Source organism: Thunnus albacares, chromosome 11 (assembly GCF_914725855.1).
Source record: "Thunnus albacares chromosome 11, fThuAlb1.1, whole genome shotgun sequence".
In the NCBI taxonomy this organism is placed as follows: Eukaryota; Metazoa; Chordata; class Actinopteri; order Scombriformes; family Scombridae; genus Thunnus; species Thunnus albacares.
In genome coordinates this window covers 3,960,997-3,986,126 of record NC_058116.1, presented here as the reverse complement: position 1 = coordinate 3,986,126, position 25,130 = coordinate 3,960,997, and the positions used below count along the sequence as shown (strand labels likewise).

The 25,130-nt window shown below is 39.1% G+C and overlaps 1 protein-coding gene across 5 annotated transcripts in view; it reads right to left on the bottom strand.

Annotated features, from left to right (window-relative positions):
• The window catches only part of cacnb4a (calcium channel, voltage-dependent, beta 4a subunit), a 40,266-nt gene that overhangs the window by 11,730 nt on the left and 3,406 nt on the right, over nucleotides 1–25,130 (bottom strand). For 4 of the 5 annotated variants that reach the window (XM_044366270.1, XM_044366272.1, XM_044366273.1 and 1 more), the window contains exons 3-4: nucleotides 1,009–1,128; nucleotides 669–791 (exon numbers count right to left, since the gene is read on the bottom strand). In XM_044366270.1, coding sequence (XP_044222205.1) covers nucleotides 669–791; nucleotides 1,009–1,128 — 243 coding nt within the window. Of the gene's footprint in view, nucleotides 1–668; nucleotides 792–1,008; nucleotides 1,129–17,983; nucleotides 18,354–25,130 lie in introns of those variants that run through there. The other variant, XM_044366274.1, reaches the window with a different exon arrangement.

The following is a 25,130-nucleotide window of genomic DNA, read 5'->3' as shown; positions in this document are numbered from 1 at the left end:
CATCATTTCCTATACTGGGACACATTGTATTATATGACACCAGCCTACCAAAGATACATAAGCTAGGCTGTGGTAGGTTCGTATGACCAGTGAGTAATAAGTATCCACTTATTGTTAAGCACTGCTGTGTAATATGCATTGCTGCCATGGTTATGACAGACTAACATGCCAGTGGAAGAACAATCCATTCATCACTTTTATTACTGCCACTTGCCACTCAGTCACTTTAAGATTCTATCCTACCTTTATTGTGTATGATGTGTGCTGTCTTATATGCCAGTGCCAAAGACGAATTTCCATTTTATGTAAATTTAATGGACAATAAAGCAGTCTGAATCTCAATTTGAACTGATAACACAGCATAAAGCATAGGAATTGTTGCTATGGTTACCTTCAGTTTAATATACGTTAACCGTTGATTTAGCACAACAGTTAAGCTGTTGAGCAGAACTAAAATGTACTATTTCAATGGACACTTGCCACTCAATCAGAAAAGAGTGTTTTTTTTTAGCAGCAGAAGAACACATATTGGATTAGTGAAATATGACACTTTATACAGCATAAAATCAGACCTGCTCATATGATTAAAAACCAAACTGAGTGGGCTAAATTTAATCCTCCATACAGTGCTGCATGTTTTGCATCACTGTACAGTGCCTGAATTGTACCTCTTTGATGTGGAGGAAGTCCTTGGCATCAAAGGAGACGGCGGTGCCGGCCACAGGAACATCCTCATCCAGGGCACCGCAATAGCTGACATTGGTCCTCACAGCAAATGCCACCGCTTTAGTCTGTGAGAGAGCAGCGAGAAAAGAGTCATCACAGCAATATGCGGGTCACATGGGTACACAGTAGCGGTGGGTGATATAGTTCAATATATAATTCAAGTATCCACATGAGTAAAAAATCCCAAATAATCGAATGATTCAAAGTGAATGTGAGGAGTACAGTACAGCATGTATCTCTATGGTCTTGCAAATAGCTTTCAGTGAAACTAGTGAAACTGACCTTTGCCCTCTCAAGCTGGACAGTGGCCTGCTGCTCCCTCTCCTGCCGCCCACCCTCCTTCTCCTCCTCCAGGGACACATCCGAGTCAGACGGTCGGCTTGTGTAGGAATCAGCTGAACCCTGGAGAACAAAACATGTTACCCGGAGGGCTGAAAAGTACCAGTGCTGGTGAAACAACCGCAGGGTGACAACTTTGTTAATGTGATACAGATTAAATCTGACATCCAAGCAGAATAATCGAATAATAAACCACTGTAATATTTAATCTCATACGTCCTATTCAAAACTGAACACATTTAAATGCAAAAATGTGCTAATAGATGCAGGACGTTTGTAGGATGCAGGATATTTCTTAAAACAACTGAAAGCAACCGAGCAAATGAATGAGTGGGAGGTTATAGAAACCCAGGTGTGTGTGTGTGTGTGTGTGTGTGTGTGTGTGTGTGTGTGTGTGTGTGTGTGTGTGTGTCCAATGGGGTCCTGTGTCATACTGGTTGTTCTCCTCTCCATACAGGATCAAAGGCTGACAGATTAAAGATGACGAACCGGCTGGGGGGGGGGGGATGAAAGATGTTGTTTTTTTTGTTTTTTGAGATAAAATTAGAAACACAGAGTGCAGATACTATACTCAGCTATTTGGATGTCAACAGGAAACCCTGCCTTATTTGTTTCGTAACCATGGTAATTTGAGTAAAAATTAATTTGAATGATGTGGGAGAGAACTCCCTTTGGTCTGCAGTCAAATAGAAAAACTACTATATCTTGAATGGAGGGAATGCATTACTGCACTGACCTTTATGGGTGGAAACTCTGTTTCACTTGTCAACACATCTATCGTCACAGGAAAACAGTTTTCCTGTAATTGTAAATTATGTACTTTAGATAACACAGTCTAATGTAAATTCATGTGTAATCATCCTCTGAGCATGTGTCTTTATCTCCTCCTAGGTTATGAACAAATTCAGTCTCATTTTAAAAGGAACAGTTCAACATTTTGGCAAATGCGTTTGCTGTTTAATGAGACGGTTGACACCACTCTACTGTCTACTGCTACTGTCCACTTCTGTCTGTAAACTAAATATAAAGCTTGAGCCAGATATTTCGGTTGGTGAGATATAAGATGTGATTAATAAGACATACCATGCTAATAAGTGAGCTTTAGAGGTGCTGGTAGGCTTTTTTTTCTACTGACCCAGGCTAGCCGTTTCCCCTTGCTTCCAGTCTTTATACTAAGTTAAACTAATCTAACCATCTACCGCCTTTTTAAAAAAAAAAAAAAAAAAAAAACTGCATTATTGGGCCTAAAATTTGAGAAAAGATAAAGTTCTATCTCAAAAATCAATCTCAAACTTGGTGGTGCTAAGGTTCCACTGCAAAGCACCAATCAGTACTCAGAATGTAGAGAGGAGGACCAATCAGGTTCCGCCTCTTTACCATGTGACCTCACTGCTCTGTGACTTTGGCTAAAGCAGCTGAAAACATCATGAAATGTCGCTCAATCATAAGTTTTAAAACCTCCAAATTTATTATTTTATCAGAATCATTATGAATGACACTGATACAAACACCAACTGAGTTGAAAGTCTGAATATGACAATGTTCTGAATTTGATTTTCCCATTAGGTTACGATATGTCGTTATTATTGTGGGATATATGTGGGATATGTCGTTATTATTCGGGTTTTACGAGCAATCTTTGGACATGTATACAGTGCATTCGGAATATGCGTCTCAATTGGGGTTTTTACTGCAGTTTGCAACACACTGTTTATGGTCAGCTCTGTGCGTTGTAAACAAACCAACTACAGTAGCCAACAGTTTGCAAGGCTGGGGTAAAGATGCATGCCCAAAAGAAAAGCCCACATTTCTGGTCAAAAGGAGAAACACACCTACTTTTAAACATTTTGAAAGACTTGGATATCAAAAGGTTTTCAAATATCACAATACCGACCTTTTCAAGTAGGTGGTTGAATGAATAAAAGAGGGAGGCTGTGTTCGGTGGAAAACTTTGAAAAAATCTAATTTTGACGCAAAGAATCAAAATGGCACACATGGCTACAGCTGTTCCACTTCTCCATAGTTTGACGTGGTAAACAGAGTATGCACGGCTGCATGTAAGCAGGAATGTTAATGAAATATTCAATGTCATTAGCCATGTAAACAGCTTAGTAAGAATATTGTCTTTTTTGGAGGAGGGCAAAAACCTGAATATTTTGTGCATGTAAACATATAGAGACTCCAGAAAAGTAGTATATTTGGGTGCAGAAAAAGACTGGAAAGTTTCTAAAATGAAGAGCAACAGACATAAACAGCAGCAAAAAAAACAAGTAGAGAAATGAGAGGAAATAGCAGCAATTTAATGGAGAAACATTTTGAATGTTCTTTCTAATTTTCTTGAATTTTGCTGCTGGTTAAACTTGATTAACTGTATTATCAGTTCAAATCTGTCAGTCAAAAACAAATGTAGATACATGTATACATTTAAAACATGCAGTTAAATTGTTGTCTGTTCCCAAATATTGTAAATTATATCACTCTGAAGTAGTTAATACATAAATGTTGTTTATTTAAACAAAGTAAGACTAATCTGCCTACTTTTTTCAACAAAATCATCACTTCCTGTGAAGGTTTGTGAGGACATTTCTAGGCCAGTCCTCACAGCAGAATAAATACAGAAATAAAATAATAAGATTTCATAAATATAAAAACATTTTACACAATACATGTATTTGTGTGTGTTCAGTGGATGACTTGACTGCCCCACCAGTCTGCTCCAAGCTGGAGATCAGTCTCATACCATCACTATCAGTGGACTTGTTTCCTTCCTAACTCACCCCTCGTCCTTATTAGCTACAAGTCAGTGCTGCTGGGTTTGAGGAGCAGTAAAAGTACCCACCCACTTGTTCATTGGAGAGAGAGAGAGAGAAAAGAGAGTAAACCACAGAGACAGTGAGAGTATGACCGACTAGCTGAGGAAACACCAACAAGCAACAGTGGATGCACAGAGGCACAGCTGGAGAGCGAGTCACCCTTCAGCAGAGAGAGTTATTACAGCAACGATGTGCTCATCAAGCTCCAGAATCACACATGCAGTGAGCTGACTGGCCTGCAGTGAGGGGTGGGTGCTGCTGAAGAGATGCTTTTCATTTCAGACCTCCTGACGAAGGTGGCTGTAAGATATCAGCAGTGATGAGCTCATCACATCCACAACGTGCAGCAGAAAGTCTCAGTCCAAGGCCACGAAGCCTTGATGATGTCAAAAATGGCTCCTTTGTACAGACTTTTATATTTTAGCATGTATCTTTATTGTTCTACTATGGACTGCAGGGCTGTATCACTCATTTTAATGAACTGATTGATTAGGTTGATAATTCTTCTGTTCTCCCTCATGTACAGATGTTTTTATTCTATTTAACCCTTTCAATTTGATTTAAACTGACATTCACATAACACTTGTGCACACATAAAAACAAGAAAAAAGGAAAAAACAAGAAAAAACAGATTAAATCCCATATGGGACACGGACATGGAAGGACAAATAATGAAAATAAAAATAAATAAACAAAATAAACAATAAACAGCATAAATAGCTAAGTAGTAGCTTCCCTACACAGCCTACACTTGATTTATAATAACCTGATTGATTGATAAAGTAAGACATCAATAATTTATCAGTATCATAATGTAAAAATCCATTTAGGATTTTGGTTGTGTTGAGCATTATTATTATGTTGCAGGTCAAATGTTGTCTTTTCCTGCTGTGAAAGGCTGCTTCACTCTGAAGAACCTATTGGCGCTACAGCTCTCTGCTGATAGTACTATTACATGTACAGTACTTCTGATTCTACCAAAACTATACTGCTGCAAGTATCAATAATATCGCTAGTATTCTTACAACACCAATGCCTTTAACTACTTTCAGTATGTCATTGAACCAATATGAATATTTTGTTTGACATTCCAAAAACCTCCAAAATGACCACAAAGTTGAATCAACACCTCTTTAAAACAGTTTCAACTAAAGCTGAATATTACTTCATGGATTTATTTCAGTGTCGTAGTATTAGGCTGCATTAGTTTTAGCTACCTTGTAAACTGGAAATTGAATGTGAATGTCCTCTGACAGCACCAAAAGTCATCCTCAAAATATTGTATTGATACTGTACATATCAATATTGGGTCAAAAAAAGGAGAAAATAGATTTTCCCAACATTACGCAAATTCAGTAGTAAGGTGACACATTCCACGTCTGAACAGGGCCCTATGAGTGGATCTCCAGCTAATGGATCTGTACTATAATCCATCAATCATCAAAGATAGCTATATCTATAGTATGCTCACATTGTCTACATACAGTAATGATGCATATGAGGCCCCGCCATCTTGGCTCTGAGGACTTTGGCTGACCGGTGCTGTGGCTGTTTGTGTTCCCATGTGGGAGATCTGGCTTCAGGCCCAATTTGTTACAACTGCACTACGTAATAATGGCTCACGGAGAAAAAAATATACAGTGTAGTGGTTGCACATATTTGTGACAAACACTTTTTAATTTAATTCATCAAAACAAGGTACAGTTTTAAAAAAAAATGGCAATGTTGGTGCAGGACTGTTCAAAAACCAAACAAACAAAAAAAAATGCTTTCAATAAAACTCGTGAGACCATGATTTAAACATAGAAAGTTGAGTACTGTACACTATGATTCTTGTTCAAGCAGTTAATGTCATGAGAACACCACAAAAAAAAAGTCCTGCAGGTAGCGGCACTGGAATGAGTTTTGAGGTGGGAGGACATCCAGCTTTAGATGAGGTAATAGTCTGATCTGACCAATGCTATTTCAGCCATAACTCTAATGTCATCTATCTCACCTCATACATGGTCACAGTGTTTACTAATTAATGCTACACAACAGTGTTTGCACTGCAATGTGTTTCAAGAATAAAAACTACTTTTGCTGAAAAGAAAGTTGGAAAAGAGGCTGATGAGCCCTGGTAACCCGGTGTGTCATTCATACAAAGGTAGAATATCAAGTTAAAGCCGACCAGTCTGATGTGTAGAGGTGTGTGTGGTTATTCTGCAGAAGCCTGGTGTCGTTTTCAGCCGATTTAATGAACGTAAACACAGTGAGCGAACATGTGTAATGGCACTGCACTCTGCACTTCTCAGAGGCTGCAGATTTATCAACATATAATTCCTGCTGCCTTCAGATGCTGCAGGGATTGAATGAACTGAAGGAGAAGCTTTTCATACAGTATAAAGCAGCTGTGGACAGCAGATATGGAAGAATCACCCACATTCATTTACAGTTCGATACAGATGCTTTAACCACATTAAACGTTATTTTCTGTGCCAATTTTGGTTGGAGAGTGTTTAATTGAAATAACTTATTAATATTTCAAGTATGAATCCGTTCTTGCAGCACATTTACAGCAAATATTTAGTTTGCTCTTGATAAAATCCCTAAAGTGTCAGGAGTGACTTTGTTCCAGAAACAGATGTGGTTCTGAGATGTCTAAGACAAAAAGTCTCATTGTCCCCTATATTCCCGTGCCAGCGTCTGCAGGACTCCTTCACAACTGTAAACATATTCCTGAGGTGCTTTTTTGTAAGTGTGTTACTAGGCAACTTGTGATTTTTTTGTAAAGTCTCTACCAAACCTCAGCTATGTCAGAATTTTTGACCTTGGGACTATCCAAAACTTTACACCCAGGCTGTCATGGCTATCACACCAGTGGGTTTAAATGGACTCTTTTCATCAGCACAGTAAATAGGAGCCCACACAAAGCATAGAAAGCTTATGGGTAATATAACATATTGGCCATTTTAGAGATCTTCAGCTCCTGGACATAAGCAGAATTCCTAAATGCTGCCCCAAACTGATGTATGCAGCAGCACAGTGCCAAAAGCTCAAACTTATTGAACTTTGACCCGCACTACACTGACCTTTCTGAGCATGTAAAGCATCATCACATGGAGGCCATACTGAGAGAGTATGACCATATTCAGATTCAGATACTGTTCTAGGTTTGTAACAAAGTGTTTAAGTCTCTAGTGATCTAACTAATTCAGTTAACCTCCATATTGTAGCCTGTAAGGCTGTGAAAAAGTCATTTCATACTACATATTTGTAAAATACCGAACAAGTGGCCTCCTACAGACTCCCCCACTCCTTCCAATTATCCTGCACAGAGCAAAGCTGCATGCACAGGGTCAGAGCCTTATTTTTCAATTATAATGTGAATATGGCTCTAAAAGTATGCAGTATGCATCAAGCACAAGCTAGCCTTAGTAGGGGCTTTCATAATGCATAAATGCTAAATCAAAATGGTGGTAAGCCACTTGTTCTTATTCTAAAACATATATGATTTTTATTCCTTGTTCCTTTTTTAAAACACATATCATTTTGTTATTATATCATTCATGGACTGATGTGCATCCGCATCACAACAGCATTTTTCACTCTCTCTTGTCTTTCTTGCTGTCATTCTCCATCTCTGTGATGGAGTGAGACGTTGCCGCTATGTAACACAAAATCTGTACTTCACGCTACACTATAGCTGAGTAATCACTACATTAGCATTAAACACTGGATGCCTGCCCCATAGGCAATGAACAAACTAGCTTAGTTCACAGAGCACAGACTCTCTGGGGTCCACAAGCTAATCAGAGCTCATTATTGCTTTCTAGTACAGGTACAGAGAATGAACTGTGTACAGCCGCCTGCAGGTTGCTGTATACACTAGCCTCTCCAGGGTCAGGAGCCAGTTATTCCCCTTGTCACCAGCATTAAATGAGAGTAAGTACTGAATGATGAGAGTGAGTATGGCTGCTGCTGATACTACAGTTACCACCGCTGACATCAATATCCTTTATGATTCATCGGCCCCACGGTGTCCATAACCCATCTGTCTACAGTCATTTGTTGCCCTCTTTGTTTGCCAGTCTGTCTGCCTTTATCTGTCAAACATGCATTTGTGTTACTTTCTGTATTTTTCAGCTCCTCGTGAGGCAAAAAGCACTATAAATGCACTATAGAAATGCAGTTAACATAGTTTTGTTCCGGTTGTCAGTCCACATCAACAGCTTGTATCTACTGGCTTGGATTGCCAACTACTGCATGCAAGTGCATCAAGGTTACATAACATGTACAAACGACTATGATATGGAACCATGTTGCATGATGTAAAGCTGTGCACGGGATAGTGCAACGGGCATGACATGCACCATGACATACTACATGAATGAGTTCATGAATTTTAATGACTTCTTTACTTTCATGTCATACAATCAAAGCGCTTCATCTCTCACTGGGTGACACTCAATAACAGCAGACTTCCTGCGCTCAGTATTCACCTTCAAAAGAAGGCAAACAAATGAACAAATAAATCGCTGCATAACACATGCTTCTATATAAAAATGAAATATCTTTCTTTTTTTCTGTCTAACACTGACAGTATAGAAGCCACAAGCTGTCAAGATACATCAACTAAACACATTTTTCTTAGCAGACAGAATAAGTAAGAATAAGAATTTATCAACATAAGTGCATTTCATTTTTTTTGAAATTGCTTTGAAGTCATATGATGGCAAAGCCTGTTCATCAGGGACAACAAAATGTCTGTTCTGTTTTCCAGATCTGTATAGAAAAAATACACATTTTCATACCTGTCACCATATAGCCTATGAGTTTATTGGGATATATACAGTATAGGTGTGGAAAGCATGTTGACATGTGTATGTATGAATAAATCTGTGGTTTGGAGTCAGAATATGGATGTTACTGACAGTAAAATCCTACACCTAAGTTAGGATTTTCCCACTGGACAGATTTCAGACAACAATTCATATAGTTTTCTCGCTATCAATCAAATCACATGCTGAGTTTTTGCCCAATGTGCGTCTCAATATTATTTCTTTTTTCTTATTTTCATATCTGTATTTTATTTCTCTATCATGATATAGCTTCACACCATGGGGTTACACTCTATGCACTGATGAATCAATTCTATAGTCTACTCATACAAATTGCCCTGGAGTATTTACTTAACGAGTCCCCACCTCACACACCATAACATAATAATATCATGTTGACAGTATGGCAGGTGAGGCAGCATCTTCTTTGTGTCATACCCACTGAACAGGGCAGTACACTGGATATCATGTTACTGCCTGTGTGCCAGAAATACATCTCTGACAGAAAAACTCTTTTCTGTCAGTCTTTATGTCCCTGTAGGCTCTACTTTGTCACTATGAAGTAAAATCAGTAGGGTACATCACAGCTGACAGCTCAAACAACAGTGGAGAAGGGTCATAGTCAGGATTTTAAAGATGTTATCATGTTTTAAAGTGACACATGCATTGCCAAGTGTAAGTTTTAATCAGTAAATTGAATCCAAAACAATGCTTTTACTATATTCATCATTTCACTATAGCAGGAGACATTTTCAAATGTAAATTTACGGTATTAGAAATATTTCTGGAACCAGCTACTCCACCTATTTCACTATTCTTAAAATATTTATATATTTAAATGTAGATCCTGTATTTCAGGTCAAACACCTGGTTATAAAATCAAACTTTAACCACTTTGATTGTCAAATTTAGCTTTTTACAGTGTTGTGATCTGGGCTGTAGAGGGCTCATCTCTGTCTCATTCTGTCCAAGTGGCCGCTGTGGCTGCAGCATGTCAGCGCTCTGCTGTTGTGAAGTGTGAATATCATGGAGGCGTTCCATCACTGAATACACTCATGCTTGTATCCACGCCGTCAAGCCACATTTATGAAGCCTGCAGCTTTCAGACAGACAGCAGTAAGTGTTGAGCTGGCCGCTGCTTCCTAGTTGTTGATGTTCTCACATTTTTTGTTTCAGCTTTGAATCTGTCAGGTGGAAAACATGCATTTCCAAAATGTCAGGCAAATGTCACTGATTTTTAGCTCATTATTACTCATTATTACTCATTATTACTCATTATTTTTTAGTTAAATGACTGTTGTTCCATCAGCCGAAGAGTAGCAGAGTTCTCTCAGTTTCTCATCATTATACTGATGGATTAATAAATGCTATTAGTTGAGTCTTAAATGTTGATATTTTGTAATAAGGTGAAGTTCTTTATTTAGTCAACACTAGTTATGATATCTTGGAAAAGACAGATCTTTGCACTAGAATTAATCATGGATGAGTATAAATCCTTAATGTTTTCATAAAATACTGACTAAATTCTGTCAGTATTACCTAAAACTGTCAAGTAACAAAATAAGCACCCAATGCTTAGTTTCGATTTTTGTCTTGTTTGAAACCATAATTTTCTTAAATCAATACTGTATTTTTTCAAAGTGAAGTTCTTGTACAACAATAAACAAGGTTGCATTTGAAAAGTTTGGTTTTTCACTATCACTACCTAAACTCAGATTCATTCAATAGAATTTGTGAAACAAGTTAATTTACATTTGGAAACAAATAAATGATTTCAACCCTGTGCCACAATTATTTTTTCTAAACAAAAAAATAGATCTCATATTTTGCTGATGGATATTTCTGTAAGTGAACAATCATCTTTGAAGTAATAATTGTAATCATCTATATTTATGAACCACTAATTCAAACGTGGAGATGCTTTGTACAGCTACATCAAAATCATCTCCGGCTCGTCAGGTCAGGTGGATTCTGCTTCCCATTTTGCCGGACAGCCAGCTGGTGGACGTTTGGAGTCCTGCAGACTCAGCCAAATGGGGTGAAAACGTGGGCCTCAGCACAAATGTTTACCTAACAGATGATGGCACAGTCTGTTTCCCCCATGGATGCTACCTCATACTCTGTTCCAACACAACTCATTAACAGCATCCATCCACAGAGGACAGGATGGTACAGTACTGACAGACTGCCATGTTAGAAACAGTCTCATTCATCTTATCTGAACACATTTCATAATAACTGATGATGTGAGGTTTTGTGAATAAGCCTTTATATAGCAAAGAGAATCTTTCTGAGGGACAGTGATCAGGAATGAATGATAATTATTAGAATTTATGAAGTAAAAATGCCCAACATATGCTGGTCCCAATGTTTCTAATATGAGGGATTTGCTGCTTTTCTCTCTTTTATACACCATATAGCCAGCCAAATGGTACTTCTGGTCTGGAGCTGTTTTTCCTGGTTTAGTCTATGTTCCTTAGTTTCTCATTTAAGGGAATAATAATATTTAATTCAATAGTATGATTCCAACTTTGTTACAACAATTTTTTCACAACAATGTTTGCATGTCCACATAATACTGGCCCTGTGGTGCATCATCGAGAACTGAACATCTTTGAGTTTGGGATTATTGGTTGAAAAAACAAATAATGTCAAGACGTCACCGTGAGTCTAGGAAATCACGATGGCCACCTCTGACAAGTTCTAGATTACACTATCAATTAGCTGAAAAAATTATTGATAGATTAACTCAAAATGAAAAAAAATAGTTGAAGCACTAGATTACAGAAATACATCTAGAAATGTATGTGTTCTGTAGCTTGCCATGTTGGAGCTCGAAGCCAGAGGTTTGGGCAGAGGAGTGCGGCTTTTATTTTGCGTTTTTATTTTATGAAGTAAGTATCATTTCAAAACATCTGGAAGCAGCAGTAAAAAAAAACTGTACACTTTGCATGTGCAAGAACACACAAAATCACGCACACAATGGGCTAAAGCTCATGGGAGCAGGAATTATGCTTACAAAGGGTTGCTTGACATGAGGACTAAGGCATGATGTATTGCTTTAAATTCTGCCCTGTTCATCAATTTCTCCTCCTGCGATAGCGCCTCCTTTTTCCACAACCATCTCATCCAATTACCATCCTCAGCCACTTTCATAGCAGAACAGATGTTTTGCACGATTGCATTCTCTGTCGCGATCGGCCATTTACAAGCCACAATGAAGGAGACAGAGGTACAGTATGTTCGTGATAAGCTTGGTATTATCACGGTGATGTTGTAAACAGGCCTGCCAACACTGAGTAAATGACATGCCTGACTGATGGCAGAGACATACACTCAGATAATTATTGTGTAGTTATCCTTTCAACCTTTTCTTTTGTGGTACATTCAAATAAAATGTTAAAAAAAAAAAAATACTTTGAATAGATGAACAGGACAAAAAGAAGACTTGTTCTTTTCCTGAATGTGGCAGTGTTGTTGAAAGCCTACTACATGGCTTCAGTGAGAATATACTACAACTGCACATCAATAATTTAATGAAAATAAATGGCAAAACATGCAACAGAGGATTTGAACAGCAGTAAGTCTTTGAACTCAACCTGCTGGACTGGACAGTGAGGATTAATGCCTTTGTCCAGGGCTACCAGGCGCCTCTGCTAATGATCCATTGAGAGCCATGGGAGTCTTTCCTTGATACAAATAACTGTTATTTACTGCCTCATTACAAATGAAATCTATAACCGGAGCGCTGGAGAGAAAGGAAAATAAAAGCATCACACCAATGGCCACTATGGAACAGGTTTATGTTTCACTGTTTCTAAATAATGAATGAATTCTCTGGAAACAGAAGAAACACTTTTACCTCCAACATGGAGGTTAGGTTCTCAGTCTTGTATGTTTCTTGTTTGTTAGGTAGCAGGATTCCTTAATCAGGGCCGCTACAAACTACTGAAGTTATGTTAGTGATTAAATTGTTCATTATTTTTCCGATTAATAATTTAGTTTGTAAAATGTGAAAAAAATACAAAAAATACCCATCACCATTATCAAGAGCCAAAGATGACACTTTCACATTGCCTGTTTTGTCCGACTGACAGTTTAAACCCCAAAGATAATCAACTTATAATGATATAAAACTGAGAAAAGCAGCAAATGTTCTAGTGACTGCTTGATCAAGTCATTTTACAATAATAAGTTCAACACTTATCTCAAAAACTACCTGACAGATTTTAGTGAAATTTGGTACTAAGTTCAGCTACAGGGCCAAGAGAAAGAATTGATTAGCTATCGTTGCCAAGGGCACAATTATGTGGCCATTTATTAAGCATTTCGCATTTTGACACACAGCCCCTGAACTGTGAGCCATAGAAGCAAACTCTTCTCTTTTGCTTGGCTACTTGCTTCAAGGGTAACACATTCCTTTAAGTCCTTTAATTTAATAGATGGTTTACACCAGAGGTTTTCAAACTGTGGCATGGGAAAGTTGAAGGGGAGCCTGGAGGGAGAGAATCTGAGCACACAGACATGATAAAAATATTTTTAGATTCAGTGTAACTCACACTTTACAAGTATATTATTATCTCTGATGTTCATCACAAATAAACCTCCATAAATCTGCTTAGACATCCTAGAAAAAAGCGCTCTGTATAACTCCAGAACTCGCCTGAGAATCATTATTTTTTAAGTTTTCTTTAGCATCAGAGTAATCCGGGGATAGTCGCCTGTACAGTCATGGGTAAATTGAAAACAGGAACTGCTAATAGCTTATTCAGTTGACTTCTTTAAAACCATTAAGTAGAGAAAAAGTAAACGACTGTGTGAGTTTAGTTATTTTATTGATATTCTCATCATTTGCCACATTCACATTCCTGAAACTGTCAATGCATGAATGACAAAGTGGATGTCGTTCAGCTCATTTTACTGGAGAGGACAGACAGACAGAATTCAGAGCACGAGGCACTTTGAAGCATTCCCAAAATTACTATCATGTGCATGGACACACGCAACAACTCTGCCAACCAACCTCTCCCCCTTCTCTGTCTGTCTCCTGTCTCTACCCTCACACACACACATACACACACACACATACACACAGCCACACAAAGAGTTGTTTGTGAGGTTATTATCTAGGAGTGTCAAGTGGCCAGTCTTGAGTCCATCGTGCCACACTCAAGCTTTATCTGTTCAGACGCCAAAGCTCGTTCTGTTTTCCCATCTCCATCCTTCTTCCTCCCCTGACCTCCGCACCTATCAGACCCAGGCTAAAGGGCTAAAAGCATTCTCTCTTCATTAAATCTGCCACTAGCCAGCAGCATAAACAGCAGCCTCAGGGTGCCTCTGGGATAGTTTAAAACAGCCAGGCCCCAAATGAGGGACTTTCAACTGTGGTTGAAAAGGCTACACAATGTCATCTTTGGACTCAAAGGATTTTTCTTTGAGTATTCCTGAAGCAGTACAATTAGTACAATCGAATTTTACATAATAACTTTTTTAAAGGTGGGCGCGCCCTGGTATCTAAATGGTTACTGCACACGCCACATAATCGCAACGTCGTCGCATGTCACACACATCTCTCTCTCCCCTTGTTTCCTATCTGCCTCTCCACTGCCCACTATCCAATAAAGGCAAAAAATGCTTAAAAATGATCTTAAAGAAAAAAAAAACTTTTTTAAAGGTGAGTCATACATTGCAGAGCTAAAGTAAGTGGCTTATGTCATTCCTGCAAGCTGGAAAAAGGGAAATAGTTTTCCATTGCAATTGTTAAAGAACAGATTCACAATATTTCAGGTCTGCCTTAAAGCAACAGGAGATATTTGGAGCTCTTTGTTCAGTTCCAGTTAGAAATAATGCAGGGAGGATTAGTACAAGCAGAAACAGCCACAGTGATGATGATGTTTGATGAAGAGCTGCAGACGACCAGCATACCTCCAACAGGTAAACAACTTATTTTACTTTGCCGTGCTGTGCAATGGAAAAACACTCACAGTGTGCCAGCTTGACTCAAGTCATGGCCTGGTGTGACTACCCCCGAAACGATGGAAAAACGCCATAATGTTAGCAGAGTGGAGCAGTGAACCAGTGTGCTGTGCAGATGACCATATAAAGAAATTCATCACGAGCTGACGTCAGCTTGGGCTGAAAGTAGAAAAAACTGTTGGAAACCAAGCGTTCAGAGCAGTCACAGGTATTACTTCTACCTACATTTACCTCATTATTTTACGCTTTGGCCACATTTAATATGAACATCCAACACTGTAACATCATATATATATATATATATATATATATATGACTGAAAATAAGGAAAAGCATAATAGGTCCCCTTTAAACATTTGTGAAAATACGGGTGAAGAAGGTGCTCCTGAGCAAGGCGCATAACCCTCATTCATTGTTTTGCAGTGTGCTCTATAAATAAACTGACATGACCTGACTTGACTAACATTTCTGGTGCAGCTGCTGAGTGGACAATAGCAACTCCAGGCTGAGAAAGTGTGCGACAGTATGAATACAAAGCATAGCCAAGTCAAAAGAACCAGCATTCCCAATCAACTTTTTAAAAAAATCTACCAGCAGGTGGTTGACAAAGCTATATACTGTACAGCAATTTGAGAGAACACACAGATTGGTCAGAGTGCCAAACAATGTCACTGTGTAGCGTATAATACATTCACAGGAAGTCAACCAGAAATGAGTCACAGGTTGATGATTGCAACAAATGTGCCTGTTGCCTTAGAAGTCCCTGGACAAAGTCTCACTTCCGAAACATCCAGACACCCACAAGCTAATGACAAGTGCTGATAACAAACCACAAGGACACTAAGAGCTCCAAAGATGTCTTCTGTAGTGCTGCCAATTCCGCCCTACATGTGGAACACCGTGGAACAGGACGGCTGTGTGTGTGTGCAAATGGTTTTTAAGTTTGAATTCCATGGTAACTCTAAAAGTTGACCAACACTCCTGATGTGTTGACAGTAAGAGGACTGGGATCATGGTTTTGATTAAAATTTTAGAAAGTAACCAGTAGTTCAATTGGTAATAAATGAATCCAGCTATATTTCAAGAGGCTGGATGGGGCAGTCCCCTTGAGAATATAAGGATTTTACAGTGAATCCATTTCCAGGTCAGTCTGAGGTGCAAGTAAACAGTCTCCATATCAGCTATTCAGTCCCATAATAATGGAACAATACCACATGATAAAAACATCATCTGAAACAACAGGAAACAGATTGCATTGCTTGGATCTCCAGAGTCCTGGAAGTAGAAGTCCTGTTCATAGACAGTGTTTGATGAATAATAGTTGGAGTACTTCCAAGTACTTGTACAGATATGAAGCTCTCCCAGTTGAATCATCAATACAAAAACTGAGCAGTTGCGTTAGATAATATCTGGTTCTTTGAAAGAAAGTCAATAAAACTGAAGGAGAGAAGTCAGCTATAACTCCCTATGAGAATTTCGGTACCAAACTTTTAATCATTGAGCTTAAAATTTGTTCTGGTTTGCACCTCTAACCAGCATGGCAGCGTAGGCACCATACAAACCGTGGCTGAACACTATTTTTCAGAAACAGTTGAAACATTTGGCTGTAACATAATCTGAATGTTATGTTTCAATTATCCAGTAAATGTATGTTTTCTATGTTGAAGAACTTTGTGGATATCATTTAAAAACATTTCAACTAGGAATCTGGAGTGGAAAAAAACCCAACCAGTGAACCAGTGACTCCTCCCACTTCACAGTTCTGTTACACCATCTGGCTAAAAGTATGTGGACATCCTTGTATGTAACTTTGTTCTGGGGCTGTGTTTCATAGTTTGGGTTTTCCTGTTTCAAAATGACAACAATCCCTACACAAAGCCAGATGATGATGAAGTGGATGTGTGACCTCAACTCTGTTTAACACTTCTGAGATGAACTGGAATACCTTCTGCAAGCCAGGCCTTATCAGCCAACATGAGTGTTGGACCCCACTTATACTCTTGTGGCTGAATGGGAGCAAATCCCTGCAGCCACATCATCTTTTGGAATCATCCAACATCTTGGGGAAAGCTGGAAACCAGAAGAGTGGAGGCTGCTGTAGCAGCATTTTAATGTCCATAGTTTCTAGAATGAGATGTCAACAATAACACAAGGGTGTAATGTTCAGCTGTCCACATACCTTTGGCCATGTAGTGTTCTTTTTTTAGTTTCTTGCATAAAATATCCCCTTTTAAAAATTCACACCACTGCTAAAACTGGACTAGACAGATGAAAATTAGCTAACCCAAAAAGCCACACTCACTAATACTCGCACTAATACTGGATGGATGTGACAGAATGGCTGAAAGATCCTCTCTCTATCCTCACTTTTAATCTTCAAGAGACAACCAGAATGTCAGGTGGAGTTACAGAAAGGTCTTGACAGACTCTGGCTCAGTGGGAATCCCTCCTCCCCTCCACCCAGCAGCAGCTCCTACATTTATTGCCCTTGTAAGCATTTTTCTGCTTCTCCGACACATTTTCATCCCACGGGTGCCCACTCTGCCATCAATAAAAATGTTGGCCTCACTGTATCAAAGGTGTGTGTACGTCTACTATGTATGTGTTTGCTTGTACCAGCTCAAGATGAGAATTCCTTCTTAATGACAAGAGAATGTGACGTTTCTTGTCTTGTGTGAAAGTCGTCGCATTTGGGTGCAACAGCACATCGCTATAATGCAGATGGCCATAGTGAGTGATGATCATTATAGCTGCTGGTCTTATCAGTAAAACCTTGATGATGTACAGTAGGATGTGATGAAGAGAGACAGACAAATAAGTGAGAAAATTACAAATGAAGCCAAAGAGGAATATGGTGTTCTCTGCCACCGGCAAGTGAGAATACATGAAAGATGTTGCTGGCAATCACATAGACATGCTCACAAACAAACAGTCCACAACAGTATGTGTACCAGCCATTCAGCCATGTGGAGATATGGTAAAGAAATACTGCTCAGCTCTGCAGATGCCAGAAGTCCAGATGGGAGGAGAAAACCGTCATCTGGCAGGCGCTATCAGTGAGAAAACTGTACAGTTTGGTTGACGGAGGAGCCCTGAGACACAGACACAAGTTCTCATTTGCACACACACCGACACACACACACACACTCGTGCACACCCTTCCCCCAACCTCTTCTAACTCCCCCGAGAAGAGTGCACGCTCAGCCCACTTAAGTCTCAATGCATTCTGTAGGTGTTTGCATAGGGATCATCCAACCACGACACAACAGAAAAGCATGGTTTACAAGTGTCAGACGCCCCTCCACTCACCGCCTCCGAGTCTTCAAATCCATGTAGGTACAAGTTATCGTACATGGAGGAGTGAGATTCCAAAAAGCACTTCTTCTGCACGAAATAGAGATGAAACAGAAACGATTGCCGATCAACCTGCTCCAGAGAGGATGGATGATGAGGACAGTGGAGTGACAGAGCCCAACGGTCTCCTTCTCCACATGAAGGTAGACCACAGAGCAACCAGACCACACCGGAGCAGCAGATGAAGGAAAAAAAAAAAAGGTGGAGCCCTGTGTTTTCCTGATGCTGAATTGGATGTTATTGCCCCCAAGCCGAGCGAGTGTTGGTTCCCATTATAAAGCAGCCTGGTTGTCCCCAGAGGCAGAGTAGACTTGGCATTTCATCTGCCTTCCAAGCTCAGATCACACAAGCCAATCCCTTCCTCCAGCACTGGCTGATGACAGAGGTGGGATGCAGCCTGCCGATTGGCTGGCTGTGAATAAGGAAGAGGAGAGCGAAGAGAGGCAGCACGGTGGGAGGTGGGGGGTCTGCAGCATGAGAGCAGCACTTAACCAGCAAGCTGTGTGTATTCTGTGCATGGATGTGTGTGTGTGTGTGTGTGAGGTAATCTCCTCCTGACACTGAACACCCATTTGCAAAGACTGACACATAATTACACACAGCATCACAGCAAAGGTGAAAAGCTGAGTGATGATACTTTAAACAGGAGACTGACCTGATGCTGCTGAGACGCTGATCTGTTACAACAAGTGTTCATGTTATTACAGCTTCGGGAACGCACCGGGGCCATAAAATAAATCTGTAAATGTCTGTTACATAGAAACGGATTATATATAAAATTAATAAGAAGAGCTACAGAATTTAGATCATTGGCTTTACACCATTTATGGGCAGCATCTCTGTAAAAATCATTCCCAGAACAATGGAGGAATGGTAATGTGTTGCTCCTGCACATTTCAGCCTTTATAACATGTATAACATTTATACATCACTAGTCTAGTGATTTGTTCCTTCATATAACTAAACATTTAGTTTGGTTATTATGAGATGAATAGGCCTTACATTAAATAGTACGCTTAAAATAAATAACAGTGCAGATAGTATTTATTTGTGCAGCTATAAATAATAAAACAGACAGAGTGTCACAGATTGGGCAGTCATACAGAAAAATAAATAAACATTTAAAAGATTTAAAATAAATAAACATTTAAAAGATTAAAAAGAACTAAATGGCAACTGAACTGTGAAGAGAAGCAAAGTGACAGAACTCCATCAGAAATCAATTATTCCAATCAAAATGCAACAGTAACTGTCTACATGTAAATTTAATATCGATATTGTACTAATATTTACTATTTCTCTGCATACTTGCTGTATTTCTATCAGTTTTGGCTATGTAACATCTGTGCATGGACTACCAGAGAAACATAAAACCTTTGGGCACATTCAGAGTAATATTTATTAATGTGTTGTCCCTGTTCAGCAAATCAATAATACATCAATAAACTAATCAAATTAATTACACATCTATTTTATTTCTGATAGGATCCAGTCTATTTTTAGTGATCTGCTGCCCTTTGACAAAGTAGAGTAACAGCGCCCTCTCCTGCCAAACAGTATCAAAGCAGATGCACCTGCTCCTATCAGACGAGGCATCTACATCAGACCTGCCTCATTTTTTTTTCCTCTGCTGATCAAGACCTGACAGCTTCGTAATCATCTGTCAGACATTCTGTGGAGGAATATGTGACATATCACATCAAAGAGCCGGGTAGTTTTTTTAATCTGCCACGCAGATCCTGGTCTGGATGAGGAGACCTTCACAGCTCGCAGCCCACACATAGTTACTATTAGAGTAACTATGTATGTGTATATATGGGATCACATCTATCATCACCTAGTGGTATGAATTAATACATTTGAGGGTTTGAGTTATACTGATTTATGCCAGTCTGAGGGTAAAAGCACAATTACAGTATATGAACAAGCAAATGTTTAAATAAATAAAATGCTGATGAGGTTTTCACAAGTATAAAACGTGTGTCCATCAGTGTTTTCTATACAAGTTGTTTTCCCCACAGTCACATTATGCTGATTCAACTCCAATCTGGGGACAAACACAGTCAACACAAGGTTAAACTTTAATTTTATGATTGAAACTAGGTTTTAGAGTAGGCGTTAGAACTAAGAATAAGGTTTGTGCATCAGGCACATTGAAGGCAGAGTTAAGAAATGTAAGTCTTCTTAAGAACAGAGGTGATAGTAGAAGTTGTGCTGAAACAATGAACTGATTAATGGATCAATCGATTAGTCAATTGACAAAAAACTAATTAGTGACATTTTTATGATTAATTTAACATTTTTGTCGTTTGTTATGCAAAAATGCAAAACATTCTTTTCAAGATTTGCTGCTTTTCTGTTTCATACCATTGTAATTTTAATATCTCTGGGTTTTGATACATTGAGCACACACACAGGTGAGGAAAGAACTGGGCAGCAGTGACAGACAGCAAGGCTGAGCAGACAAAGAAAAGACTGGCAGTTTAGAGACTAAAAACTCAGATTTGTTGTTTTCTCTAGAAGTGGACTATTCATGAGTGAAAACATCCTTGTCAGAAGGTCTCCAGGAGTTAGAGATTTACTCATAGGGTGCTAGCAGACTAGTACATCCTGCCAGCATGAGCTATGAGAGCAGTGGCAGAGTCCCATCAAGTAATTCACGAATTAAAGGCCGCTGAGTTGAGCCATGTGACCTACATAAGAGGGATTAGCAGTGAGAAGAAGTCCCTTTCTTATCACTTTGCAGGCTGGAAGCCTGAAAATTTAGGTTAAACGGATGTCTCTGCTTAATGTACTGTGAGTAAAAAATGAAATTCAATTTTTGGAAGAAAGTGGTGGCATCATAAGCTTTGCCATCCCAATATGAGACTTTATTTAATATGCAGGCCTTACAGTCATCCTTACTTTCAGATTGCATTTCGGGCAGAAGGGATTTAAACTTGGAGACCCTGGCTGTGAATATGGGCTAAGACTTCAATTTAGATTTTTTAAAAGAGGTCTTTGGTTCAACAGCGGTAGCCCACTCCTGTCAATTCCGTCTTTACAACATCAGGAGGATGGCGCTTGTGATCTCCCACCTGCACTACTGCAACTCCCTAATAGCTGGGGCCTCTGTGTCTGCCATCAAACCTTTGCAGCTAATCCAGAATTTTGCTGCTGCTGCCCTGGTATTGAACCATCCCAAGTTGTCCCACACCACTAATCTCCTCTGTTCACTAAGTTGGCCCCCTGTTGCTGCTCACATCCAGTTCAAAACTCCGGTGAAGGAAACTGCTCCTTCATACCTCCAAGCTAAGGTCAAATCCTACACTCTGACCCGACCATTCCACTCCTCTGCCTCTGAACGTTTAGCCATCCCATCTCTCAGAAGACCCTGCTGACGCTCATCTCGGACAAGGCTCTTCTCTGTACTGTCTCCATGGCGGCAGAATGAACTCCCTACTGAAGTCAGGATAGCAGAGTCACTGCTCATCTTCCACCAAAGGCTAAAAACCCCCTCTAAAAAATCCCTCAGCACTGAACACACTTTTAGTTGTTTGTTTAAAAGGGATACATTCCCAACTTGGAATGGCATCCAGCTCTTGCTCCTGCACGGTTTGAATGCACATATTGGGAGTCACTTTGCACAAAAGCGTCTGCCAAATGAATGTAATGTTGTGTCATGTATCTTCAATGCTGGAGCTCTGGATTATTCCTGAGAACAAACATCTGCCAATATTTGGCATCCTCTTATCACAGAGCTCAGAGGTTGGCCTGGAAACCGTTCAGGCATCCACTCACCAACCACGCAGAGAAACATCTGTCCATGCATGTATAGCATGCACATGGTCAGCACACCATCTGTGAGAATCAGCTCTCCACCAGCACCTTACTCCTACAAACACAATGGCATTTTACATCAGTCACTACAAGTAATTGTCTTTGAGCATTGTCTTTTTCCTTGCTGTCATTTCAGTTAGAGCTGAAACAATCAGTTAATGAATCGATTCGTCGATCATTAGAAAATCATTCAACAACTATTTTGGTAATCAATTCATCATTTCAGTCATTTTTCAAGCAAAGCTGCCAAAAATTCTCTGGTTTCAGTTTGTCAAATGTGAGCATTTGCTGTTTTTTCTCTGTTTTATATAATCCTATCAGATATATATATATCTGTAAACTTGATCTCTTTGGGTTTTGGACTGTTCATTGGACAAAACTCAAAGACCTTTTGTTTTGTCCAATGACAAAACTTTGAGATTTGAAAAGATTTGAAGACATCTTTTTGGACGCAACATTTTAAAATGATCAACTCATTAAAAAAATAATCAGCTGATTAATTTGAAATGAAAATAAGACTATGTCAAGATGACTTTCTTCCACTTCTGTTTTTTTTAAATGAACTGAACTGTGTGAGATCATCCAGCAGACTCCAGCCCTGACAGTTTGCTACGTTCACCCTCCCTTAACCCCAATACTAGAGACAATCCTCCAGAAAACTTCACCTAACACTCCCTGAACAACTCATCACCTCATTTTACTCTGAAAGTTAACTCCACATCCACATCATAAAAGACCATTATGTCCGGGCTTTTGCTATATGTCATAAGATTAGATTTCAAAGCATTGCTGGGATAAAGAAGAACTGAGATTCTGTCAAATAGCTAGCAGGACTTATTGTAAGTGGTTTTTATGTCTAAAATCAAGGGAGTACGATGACAAAATGTTCTAGGTGGGAGGAAAACCTGAATAATTTCTTTTCAGACCGCATTCCTCTCAGCTTGTCTTCTTTCATGGGAGAATTTACTGTAAAAACAAATGTACTTTCTGTTGAAAAGGAGGAGGAGGTGCAGCTTCCTGCTAATCAACTCTCTGGGCTTGATCCCTGTTGCTGAAGGGCAGTTGTTACTATGGATACACGAGGGAATCAAAGAAAGCCCACTGCTCCTCTTCTCACCTGATGACGACCACACCGGAGATGACACAAATCATAGCGGGGGTGTTAAAGAAATCTGTGAGCGTGTAATAGGGAAACGGAGTGTGCAAGAGCTTTTATGTGTTGTCTTTTTTTTTTTTGCTCTTTTTTTCAATGTTTTTGTTTCATAACCTTTGTGTCCAATCTTTGTTACATTCTTTTAAAATGTTGTTTGTTTCGGTCTTTCTGTCCCTTTTATCTTGTATTTCCTCCTTCCTGTGAGCCACATAATTACTCCATGCTGGTTGTATATTGCACCTTTAAAAGCGCATTAAATGCAGAATTAGAGAGAATATTGTTTTAAAAAAGAAGGTTTTGTGACCTGCAAAGTCTGAGGACTCAATCTATTCATGCAAGAAAATCACACATGTATAAACTGACCTACATAATGGAAAACACGGCACCCACTGATCCAACCATTTGACAGTATCATAAATCATATCTGGCTATTAGATTTGACAAGTTGTCATATGCTTTTGTTAGCATGTCAACATGAAAAATCCTCTGACCTGATTTGGTTTGAGTTGATGTATCTGTATCTCCTATGAGAGGCATATGGTGTTAGCACATGATGGAGGAGTTCGGGGTCAAGTACGGAGAAATGAAAGAGAAAAAGCCAGAAAGAGAAAAATAGAAAAAAAAGAGGGGGTTTGGGACAAAGGTAGCCAATGTCAAACTGTCCTTGTGTGGCTGAATGGCCTCCGCAGCCTCAGTTCCCTTGGCAACTTGTTAGCGGGACGTCAAAGTCCAGGGTAACTCCCTTCTGTATTATGAATTACAGAGGGGACTTAATACAGGCAACCCATTTGAATTTGTTTTACAGTAGCGCATATAAAGGGGGCGACTGCATTCAAACAGGCTTGCCTACCCCCTTCTTTATGAATTATACATGGCTGGTTGAGCTGAACAGGCTGAACTCCCGGTTTGATACTAATCAAGGCCATCGATTCCTTAAACTACAGCAGAGGCCAAAAGCTCCAGTCTTGGCAACATATCGTCTGATGTCACAGTCCTTTTGTTCACTTTTCACATACATCAGAGCTGAAGTTTTAAGACTGAAACTAAATGTTTTGGAATGACTATTTTTGATGGATTGAGGTCAGAAAGCAGCAGTGGTTTCTCATTGTTGTTGAGTGACTTTCTCAACTCTCAATGACATCAGGAGGATTTATAACATTAGTTCGAACTACAAATTCTCAGTTAGTTTCATCAACTGTCAGTCCTGGGATTGGACCAGACTAATATTTGATTTGAGTGCTCTTGATAGACTGATGGATGACGCTAATTACAGTATTCCACTGAAAAATACCCATTAAAGGGGTTTCCCTCAGATTTTATGCTCAAATACTTGAAAAAGTGTTTCCTCCTGGTAAAGGAAACTGTGAGTCCTCTGGGAAATAAAAATGGAAAATAAATTTTTAAAAACCTGCTGATTATGCTGAAGATCAGCTTGAGTTCTTAATAGTGATTTAATGGTTGTGATGTTCATTACACATCAGGAAACTAAATTGTTAGATAACTGTTTTTAGATCTTTACCACTAGTGGGGTAAATCAAAATTCAAAGTTTGGTCTTAAGGTGGCACCAAAGGAAAGACAATTAATTATAGATTATTCTCTGCATGGTGGCCATTTTAAGACATTCCAGGCTCAGATGATCAAGTTCAGATCTACATTGTCAGATTGTCATCAGTAAGCTAGACTTTGTCAACCTTAAACGTACTTAGCAGCCCAACCAATATGTGGCATTACCAATGTTAGCCACTTTTAGCTTATTATGATCACAGATATATTAGTATCAACATATGTCAGCCAATAAGTAACAAGTAAAAAGTAAAAAGTAAAGTAAAAATAGTACCGAATTGCAGTTCCCCCCAAAAATGTCAATTTTCAAAACTATAGCCAAGTTTTCATCCGTGTCATGATTTATTTGTTGAGTCTGTTTCCATTGCACTTTGTTGCATTTTGTGTTTATTGTTGCACCAACCTTTCCACTTCAGCCAAGTGTAACAACATTTTAGCAATATTTGGAATTAGAATTATTAGTAGAATTTCCTGAGTTTCCACTCAGATTTTTTTGTGTGCAAGTCGAAAATGTGCATGAAAACAGTTTTTTAAAAAAGTAATGTAATGTTATGTAAGTAATGTAT